Source organism: Triticum dicoccoides, chromosome 5A, assembly GCF_002162155.2.
Source record: "Triticum dicoccoides isolate Atlit2015 ecotype Zavitan chromosome 5A, WEW_v2.0, whole genome shotgun sequence".
Classification (NCBI taxonomy): domain Eukaryota; kingdom Viridiplantae; phylum Streptophyta; class Magnoliopsida; order Poales; family Poaceae; genus Triticum; species Triticum dicoccoides.
The window spans coordinates 173,733,398-173,743,882 of NC_041388.1; the positions used below are offsets into that span (position 1 = coordinate 173,733,398).

At 47.6% G+C, this 10,485-nt stretch overlaps 1 protein-coding gene across 5 annotated transcripts in view; it reads left to right on the forward strand.

Moving 5' to 3' along the window:
- The window catches only part of LOC119300663 (ubiquitin carboxyl-terminal hydrolase 12-like), a 30,138-nt gene that overhangs the window by 17,228 nt on the left and 2,425 nt on the right, over positions 1-10,485 (forward strand). For 3 of the 5 annotated variants that reach the window (XM_037577567.1, XM_037577569.1, XM_037577570.1), the window contains 8 exons: positions 5,731-5,786; positions 5,874-6,051; positions 6,157-6,258; positions 6,342-6,413; positions 6,575-6,640; positions 6,767-6,832; positions 6,949-7,032; positions 7,147-7,263. In XM_037577567.1, the coding sequence (XP_037433464.1) occupies positions 5,731-5,786; positions 5,874-6,051; positions 6,157-6,258; positions 6,342-6,413; positions 6,575-6,640; positions 6,767-6,832; positions 6,949-7,032; positions 7,147-7,263 (741 nt within the window). The remainder of the gene's footprint in view (positions 1-5,730; positions 5,787-5,873; positions 6,052-6,156; positions 6,259-6,341; positions 6,414-6,574; positions 6,641-6,766; positions 6,833-6,948; positions 7,033-7,146; positions 7,264-10,485) is intronic. The other 2 variants (XM_037577568.1, XM_037577571.1) reach the window with 1 other exon arrangement.

Consider the following 10,485-nt stretch of genomic DNA (forward strand, 5'->3'; position numbering starts at 1 on the left):
ACCAGATCTGGAGTTCTGGACCACCTCTCCCCCAAACTACCGAGCACAATGTTCTCCCTCCCCACACAACCAACCTTGCAGCGGCGTCCCCCTCTGTCACCTTGGCGGTCCTCCTCACCACCTCAACCAGACAAATAGTGGTGGTCGACCTCTTGGCGCTGGGGACACAGGAAAGCCGACGAAGTTGTGCCTCAACCGGAGGGCGGCGGCGGTCGCCATCCTCCCCACCACTCCTGCTAGCCTCACATGCATTGCTGCACAGAGTGCGTTGCCATCCTCCCCACGTGCTCCTACCACTAGCCGATGCTTCCATGAGCAATGGCTTCTCCCATTGGCCTCTGTTGAGTATATGAGCAATTTTCCATTAAGTTTTCCAGAAATGCGGTAGATAAATCATGATTGTTTGGCATGAGAAACAATAAAAATAATGTGGTTATTATATTATTATCTCTCTATGCGCCAGGGGAAATAAACATTGCTGGTGTGCCAGTGTACTAAGTACACAAATAAATATAGGGAAACATGCACTTTATTGATCTCTCATTGGAGAAACAAAATTACAACACCCCTTTACATATGCGCACTCCGTGGCCATCTAGCGCGGCCGAGATGACTTGGGCGATTGTGAAGTTCTGGTTCACGGGGCTTGGAGAGCAACCGATTAATTACGTCCGCGAGTCAAAGTCGCGGACCACCTCCGATTAAGCTGCTACAATGGTGGTCGTCTTCAAGTCTTGTCTTCTCCAAGTGCTCGGTGTAGAGGATGGTGATGATGTGGTGGACTAGAAGGGTGGAGTGGTGCATCCGTCACTCCGACGATGCTTAGCAGTATCCCTCCGGCTTTGTGGATGTTCGATGATGAAGTTGTCTCTAGCTCAAACAGATGGGCGGCCTTCGCCTTATCGGTGCTCGGCCTAGTGGTGCCCGCCTCGTAGGCTTCGGATATGGTGGCTTGCCTTTGCCGTGTCGGTGCCCGGCAAGATATGGATTACTTCATTGGAAAAAGACATGTTGGTGAAGTGGCTTCACCTCGTCTGAGCTTGGTCGATGTTGGGGATGTGTTGATGTAGAAGCTGAAGTAGACTTGAGCCTCGCCGTGTGGCGACGTTGCTTGATGATAGACGACAATGCAAGCTTGACAATGTAGACCTCGGGGCGTTGGAATTAGGCAAGTGACCTCTGCCTAGTGTAGACGGTTGACGTAGAAGAATGGTGGTGTACGGGTGCAGTCGTCCGCGCGGGCGATAAGTCTGTGAATATGACGACATCATGTCGAAGTAGGTGTCTGGCGCGCGCCAATGTAGACGATGTCCTCACTAGATGAAGATTTGACGTAGATGAATGACGCCGTGCCAATGTAGACAATGTCCCCGCCAAATGAGGAGTTGATGTAGAAAGATGTCAATTGGTCAGTGTAGACTGATGGTAGTGTGACGATGTCCATGTCAGGTGCGAAGTAGATGAAGATGGCAACACCATGTCGATATAGTCACCTTCGTCGAGCTGAAGGTTGATGACGACGGCACCGACGCGGTTCCGTGCGATGAGCTAACTAGCTCCCGGGTCGGTGAAGATAGGTGTTGATATGTCGAGCGTCACGGTTGGTGATGGCGTTGGCTCATGTGGCAGCTCGGTCGACGACGACATGGTAAAGTCAATATGCAGGCAACATCTTGTACCTGAAAGTATATATGTGCATGTAGTGGAAGAAACATGGTGTAACGAAGCCACGTTCTAGTGCCATCCCCTTGGTGTACTTCGCTGCCTTGTCCTCTCTCGCTTGGCGCATCGCCTCCGCACTTGTGTTGACATAGAAGTAGCATGTTGGTTTAGATGGGAGAAGGCACTGCCGGTCTGCTCGTGGATGTACGTCTGGGCATGGGTGAGAGAAGGCATGCACCGTTGGTCTGTTCCTGGCGCGCATCCGTTAAGGCGGCCATACATCCGTTATGGACGCATGTGCCTGGAGGCAGCGAATGCTTGTATCCAAGGCGAACGACAGTGGCGCCATACCTGTTATGGATGTATGGCTGCCTTAACGGATGCACGCCAAGGATGTATGGTCACCTTAACGGACGCGCGCAAGGAACAGATCGACGGGCAGGCCGCACACGAGAAGCTCCTCTATCTTCGGCTGTTAGGGCCGCGACGAGGCTGGATCGCTCGCCGGCAGCACCGTCGTATGATACATATTTGGCGATGTAGTCTGAGGGCAGAGCTAGCAGTCTGCTGCACATGGGCCAGCTCTTATAATCCCACCATCGTCTCCGTTGCTATTCCCATCGTTTGCTCGCTGGATGTGTTGAAATGAGAGAGATAGTATGGGAGAAATAGAGAGAGAGGATTAATTAGGCAGGCATTCCATTGAAAAAGATGGACGCTGTGTGTGACTTCATTCTTCTCCTTGTTGAGGTAGATGGTGGTGGAGCCTTGACACCGGCCTCCTCCTCCCGGCGCGTGTGCAGCTACGCTTGTTCACCTGATGGATGCTTGTGCTGCTTCACCGGCTGGATGTACGCCCTAGTCGCTGGCGCGTTGTCCGCGGCCACCTTGGACGCGCGCGGACGCTCGCTCAGTCTTCAATTTGTTGGGGCATGCTCTGTGTCGCTGCTCTCGGCTGTATGTGTACGCCTCCCGGCTGTGTGCGTATGCCCTTCCTTGGATGCATGCTTTTCAATTTGTTGGGGCATGCTCTGTGTCGCTGCTCTCGGCTGTATGTGTACGCCTCCCGGCTGTGTGTTTATGCCCCTCCCTGGATGCATCACTGTCCAGCTAATGGGCTTCGCATCCCTAATCTGCCTAATGAAGAAGGTAAAGAGAACAGCAGAGATATTAATCAATGTGCATGGTTCCTGCATCTGACTCGGCCTTGATGCAAGTCTTGACGTCGCTACCACTGAGGGTCTCATTGACGCCGTGGAGATGGCACCGGGGCTTCTTTTCTGAACGTTTGTTCTTCGGCCGTGTGTGCCATGCCGCAGCCTCCTCTTTGTGTTGTCCCGGCGGTGCCATACAACCATGGATTGGCTTTTGGTTCGGGCACGTGTGCCATGCCGATGTCAGTGCGTCGTCCACGGCTGCTGTGTTCCTTAGCTGCCTCTGTATGCTGCGTGCTCACTGATGGAAAAAGGCACCGTGGGCCTGTTTCAAGCCGCATGCTCGTCGCCGTATGGCGTCATTTGCTGCCCCGTGGCTGCATTGTGTGCGAGTGCACCGAGTGCTAGGGCCTTTTCCGCAGGCTCCTCCCCCCTCTCCTCCCTCCGTGTATCTCTTATCCTCTCCCGCTAATCGTTCTGCTCTAGTATTTATAGGCAGATGGTAGGGCACAGGTGAGACCTCATGGTTGCAGATAAGATAAGTACGTACTTGTGAGGGTCATCGTTATCTCTTCCTGCTTATCCGGCTGGTCATTAAGTTGTGATGCGCATGTACGCAACTAAGCATGCGGTGCACCACAACTCCTGATCGGTCGGGCATGCACGAATACGTGGTCATTTGCCTCTGTACCACTTGGCCATTTGGTATATACGTATATACCAGTACTACTTCACATGTATATCTGGCCATGGTGTGCCATGCATGTATACTGATGTGTAGAAACACCACACATTCACGAATGTGATGGATGCCGTAAACAAGTGTGTTGAACTTGATGCACTTTATTTATTTATTTATTCTTATTTGCACGTAATATGTACAAAATCTTGTTGAACAATGATGAACCATATTAATCACGATCAAAATCTCATCGAACAATGACGAACATATTAAACATAATGATCGAATGAACAGAAGTACTACGCATGGTAGACATTTGATAAAAGTAACATGTCCAGATCAATTGTAGTGCCAATAGTCCAAACATAATCCCTAACAAAAGGGATAAGAACACATACAGTGAAATGGAAGAAGAGTCGTTCATATCAGTAGTTATGTCGTCTTGACGTCGGGGAAGTAGTTGTTGGGGAAGAACTTGGGTGCAGCCACGTTGAAGAAGAATCCAGCAGTCGCGCAAGAGCGCTCCTCGAAAACTTGATCGCCTCTCTCCCGTGCAGGATCACAAGAGTTGTGGTTTCAGAGGCCTGCACTTCACGGTGCACGCCATGAAACGGAGTGAGAAAGTCGCAGGCGCAAGGTTTTGGAACTACTCCCTCCGTTTCCAAATATAAGACCTTTTAGATATTCCAATGTGGACTACATACGGATGTATACAGTCGTATTTTAGAGTATAGATTCACTCATTTTGCTCCGTATTTAGTCCATATTGGAATACCTAAAAGGTCTTATATGTAGGAACGGAGGGAGTAGGAGGCATAGGTGTGGTGTCAAATGGCTGCATCTACATTAGAGGAGCGAGCTCTTGTAGAAAAAAGTGAAATGGCTCCACCAGGGAGACAAAGAAAACAAAAACTGATCCACTACAGGGAGAGGAACAGTCCATGTTAGTTTGGATTTCCACTAGTAAAAAAACATTTCAACTTATTTCCTACATGACAAAAATAAGGCAGCACGTACATGTGGCATAGGTCCTAGTGTGGCTTAGCTTAATCACGAAACGCGACGCGTGTGCGAGGCCAGGCGGGCGGCAGAGGAGAGCGCGTGTGTGCCCTCTTCTGAAGCTCTTTTTTTTTGAACACAGTACAGACGCAAGCGCTCATATACACGCGCATACACTCACCCCTATGAACGCACGCACGCACACCCTACCCCTATGAGCACCTCCGAAATACTGAGCCGGCATATCATCTTGAAATTTACGAAGTCACGGTAGGCACCTCGTCGTCGACAGGTACGTCTCCTCCCACTGAATGCGCATCGCCGGAAATCCTGAAATAAATCCAGGAATAAATGCGAGCACCAGGATTTGAACCCTGGTGGGCTGGGGATACCAGTCCCTCTAACCATCCAACCACGGGTTGGTTCGCCTCTTCTGAAGCTCTTAGTGGTGTGTGAAGGAACCAACCTTATATGTTGGTCCAACACATGCTGCACAACCGGGGTGGGACTAAACTTTCCACATTGTCATGCATGAATGGGCCATGTGGGCTTCTCGGATTTCCTAGGAATATTGGAAATAGTAAAATGGGCTAAAAGCCCAATAATTCCAACAGCCTCTTCTCGCTGCGGTGTCCTCCCATTGTCAGTTGCTCCCCTGCGCGGCGGTTCGTCTCGCTGGCCATGGTCTGCTGGCTGCTATATCAAGTTGATCCAGAAGAGATTGCCGATTGTACTAGGCCACCATGGTGTATTGCTGGATGTGTATGGCCCTATGGTGTATGGTACTTGTATGTTTGGAGCTCAAATTGATCTGTACAACTTGTATCCGTGTCGTTGTTTGATGTTCATTTTTTTTGGCCAATTTCAGAGATTATTTTCATAGTATGTACCACCTGGAATTTTTTCTACTGTCCAAGTAGAGCTCTTGGGCTTTTGGACTGGGTCTTGGGTTTCAGGCTTTTGCTTGGGCGGGGCTTGGGCTTGTACTTACAATATCTGGGCTTTGGGCGCCCAGACTTGGTTGTTGAGGGTCAACTTCTGCAAGCCTGGCCTGAAACCCGACCCGGCCCAAAGAATGCCCAGGTTTAGTTGATACCTTATGTTAGTTAGATCGCAGACATGCAATACATAACTTCTTTTTTCTGTTTGCAGCTAAACTTGTTCACTGCTCTTCTTTTTTCCCAGGGTCTTGTTTACTATTACTGAGATAAATATTTGTTTTGAGTACCATAGGTTGTGCACTTCCGGTGTCTGGAGAAACCAAAGGAGGAGGGATTTTGTTTGGAATTGTGAGGGGTCACAAATCATTCCCTATTTTGTACTTACATATGTCTTTTTAGTCAACTCGAAAAGATATAATAGTTTTCTTCACTTAGGTCGAAGCTTCATACTTATGATGATGTTGTTGAGAGAGTTGCACGCCAACTTGGATTGAATGATCCATCAAAAGTTCGGCTTACGTCTCACAATTGCTATTCTCAGCAACCTAAACCACAGCCCATCAGATATCGTGGAGTAGAGCATCTATTGGATATGCTTGTCCATTATAATCAGGTTTAGCTTCATCTTTCTTTTGTTTATTCAGGAAGGCCAGTTTATTATTTAAAAGATGTAACATGACCCGATTTCATACTAATTTTCTGCCTACCTTCCTTTCAGACTTCTGACATACTGTATTATGAAGTCTTGGACATTCCACTGCCAGAATTGCAGTGTTTAAAAACACTTAAAGTTGCATTTCACCATGCAACGAAAGATGAGGTTTGTTTGGCTGCCTGAGTGCTTGGTACATGTTCTTATCTCCATCTTCAGTTGCCGCATCATTAATGCAAATGATCTGCCAGGTTGTAATTCACAGCATCAGGCTTTCGAAAAATAGCACCATCAGTGATGTGATCACTGACTTGAAGACCAAGGTTAGCACTCATCTACCATTTCAGATTATTCAGTCCTTTTTTTCTTCTGTTCGGAGCTGAAGCTAGAATTGGATAGCCTGACTAGATGCAAATGTAACCCATGGCTGGTATCTATTGAGTAGCTACTATAACCCTTTATCTCGTGGTTGTATGCTCAACAGGTTGAACTATCCAATCCTGATGCTGAGCTCCGCTTGCTTGAAGTTTTCTACCACAAGATTTATAAGGTCCGTGCATGTTTATTTGCAAATGGAGATGGTGCACTTTATACACAGTGCTTCTGTACATCCGGGCATACTCTTTCGACGTTCTTTTGGCATCACTGAATAAAATAATCTTACCTCTATCTGCAGATATTTCCACCTCATGAGAAGATAGAGAACATAAATGATCAGTACTGGACACTACGTGCTGAGGAGGTTCGTGGCATTATCTCTGTTTTGTTTGATGATGTTGACCTGTTGACATACTAGTTATGTTGCACACGTTTTTTTTATGTCATTTGTCTTGCACTACATTGTTTCTACTGAAACAGATTCCAGAGGAGGAGAAGAATCTCACTGCACAGGATCGGTTGATTCACGTCTATCATTTCATGAAAGATCCTAATCAGAACCAGGTACCACACTTTCCATATTTCTACCTTAAAAGATATTAGTCTATGGTGTGTTGCATGGAGTAGCTACCGATATGCTGGACCAATATAAGCTGAGATCGTTATCATGGCCAACAGCAGATTCAGAATTTTGGAGATCCCTTTTTGCTGGTCATCCGTGAAGGTGAGACTGCTGCAGAGGTAATGGACCGTGTGCAGAAAAAACTCCGAGTTCCCAATGAAGAATTCGCCAAGGTAATCCATACTTACATATCCTAATAATCTGTTTGGAATGAACTATTCTGCCTGCATGTATTGCTTTGGTATAGATAGAGGAGGTTTGTTGGATTTAGTATGTCTGTTGCTCCAGTTCTGCATACCCAAAATTTCCAGACGTTTCTGGTATTTCCAACCCATGTCTGTTGAGGATATGAGCGTGGAGTTGAAGTGTCAAAAACTCAAAATACTTACCTACACCCCCAATCAAGATCCTTAATGGTATTTAAATTGAAATAAGTTACTTGTCAGAAAATGTTTGTGTACATCTGTTATCCAGACAATAATCTTCTACGTGTCTTGTACAAAAGTAGGAATACGCCTTTCTCCACTTTACCGTGTGCGATCCATTTCTATCCCTACTATGTTCTCAGGTGGTTATCTTCTGTTGATTTGTGTGTATGGAAGCTGAAGGTATGATGGTTGGAGATGGGGGTTGGTGGTCAGAACACAAGAGTGTAACGAGGTCCCCCTCGGACGTACGTCAGGGCTCATTCCTGTCCAAAGAGGCACTGAACTATTGGGGCATTTTTTGGTTTATTTATTGGTCGATGCGAAGTTACATACGAGGTCCTTTATTTACAGGACCAGCTATGTACTGGTAAACAGACGACCACTTCTTTCCTACTATTATGTTATTATCTCACCAATTAATACATTGGACACTTAGCCGAACTAATCAGCCGAACCGACTAAATGCGGGCCATGACTATGACTCTTCAACCACTTCCTTGCCCCATTTTACGGATCATTTATTCATATTTATCTATAATTCTTGGCTTGGGCACTTGGAGAGGGACATTTAAACATATAGACTAGGAACCGGGGAAGGAGAATAAAATACTCAGAAATACGACCACCTAATTTGCACCGATATGGATGCACGTATCGGTGTAGGGCCAATTCGGATATGGGAATACAGTATTTCTGAAAAGCACCCTATGTTAGGGCACATTCCTGTCCAAAGAGGCACATTCCTGTCCAAAGAGGCTCTGAACTATTGGGGCATTTTTTTGGTTTATTTATTGGTCGATGCAAGTTACATACTAGGTCCTTCATTTACAGGGCCAGCTATGTACAAGTAAACAGACTACCACTTCTTTCCTACTATTATATTATTATCTCACCAATTAGCCGAACCGACTAAATGCGGGCCATGACTATTCAACCACTTCCTTGCGCCCCATTTTATGGATTATTTAGGCCAACTCCAACGCACGACCCCAAACGGACGTCCGTTGGGCGGCGTTGGCCGTTTTCATGGATGCGCTGGCCGTGCGCCCAACGCGCGTACACATCTGATCCGCCACGGCCGGCTAGTGCCCGTATGTATACATTTTTTGGTCCTATTTCTTTTATTTCATCAACGGCATTTTGATACATTGGAGTACATTCACCAATTCTCGACTAGAATAGCAAGACCAAAGAAAACAAGAACTACAATTAGACATTTTAAAAGATATCCAACTTTCATAACTCTCCCACAAGTTGGATTAGTATCTTCTCGATATCTTCATTGTTGATCTGCAGCTTCTTGATCTTGCATACTTTCTTCTTCGATTCTAAAGAAGTAGACATTGCTTCACATCTAGTCTCATCTCTAGCCTCTATCCTCACAACGAGTGCACGAACATCTATCAAATTTCGTCCTATCAATAGATCGATGTATTCTTCTTCCAATGCCAAAACTTGCATCCATCCTACACACAAATTTGAGTATAAGCAAAGAGCTATCCAAAATGCGCCGAACCCGGGAGCACAACCGATGAACAAGCACGTACCCCATCGTTTTTGCACTTGATGAACACCCATCCGGGATGTTCCGGCGTTGTAGATACGCAATGAACGACCTGCCCTGCCGTGGGCAGTCGTCGCACTTTATGAGCGGCAAGGGTGAGCCGACGAGTTGCTGGGCCAGCATCGACCCTGGACGACGGCCGGACGTGTCGTTGCCGGTGAACTGCCAACGGGATAGATCCCAGCGGCTAGAGGCGGAGTCAATACCTGCATGCGGTGTGGAGGCGTTGTCATGCGGTCCGGTACCCAATACATGGCAAGGCGCAGCCTCTCGTGTCCGGATGCGCTCAAATCCGACGGCCGGGCTGGATAGCAAGGTGGTCGAGAAAATGGCAGCGGCTATGGCGGGGGGCGGCTGGAGGCGGGAGGGGAACAGAAAAAGGGCCGTCTGTATCGCTGACGGGCGGGCCAGGGGAGGACAAGGGCACGCATCCCGCTCGTCCGCGTGTGTTCGTTTTGATGCAAACGCGGCCCAAATTTGGGTGGGGAACGGGTCAAAAGCGGACGTTTGTCCGTTTGCTCCCGCGCGTTGGGCCGCGTTTTTTGTCCGTTTACCCCCAAACGGTCGCGGCCGGACCAATTGGGGTTGTGCATTGGAGTTGGCCTTGGTCATACTTATCTCTAATTCATTTGAACATATAGACTAGGAACGGGGAAGGAGAATAAAATACTTAGAAATACAACCGCCTAATTTGCACAGATATGGATACATGTATCAATATAGGGCCAATTCAGATATGGGAATACGGTATTTCTAAGTACCAATACGGGGATACGTTTGACTATTTCAAAAAGTAATGGTAAATGTGGGACTCCAGCCCACCACCTGCTGGAGCTGCTTGGTGCCTGCTCCAGTGCACTGCCGCCAGGAGGTAGCTGCCGCTAACAGAGAGGGAGAGGGAGAAAGAGAGAGCTGAGCTGGCTTGCTCTCAGCGAGCTGCTGCAGGTTCCCTGAGCCAACCGCTGTGTCGCCGCCGGCTGCTGCATCTGGTGACGCTGCATGGCCACGCAGTCTAGGTTGGGACCTGGGAGAAAGATTCGAATCGGGTCGGGATGGCTAGCTTATGCTGCCCTTAATGGGCTGGTCGGTTGGAGGTATCCACATGTATCGTGCAAGTATCCTGCAAGTATTGAGAATTAAAAATTGTTTTAATGCTATATCAGGGGATACTCAGCCGATACTTATCCAACATGTATAGGGGACGTATCGGTTTCAGATATGTACCGATATGGGTGCGATGCTCCAGTCACGTATCAGTGTTTTTGAGATAACCACTGGATGATCAGCTTTTGAACAAAAAAATTACGACTTGGTCCATGGGTTAAGTTTCTAAGCCGGACCCGGTCATTCCTTTTTTTTTTGAACCGGGCATAACCCCTTTCCATTATAAGCATAAGGGACAT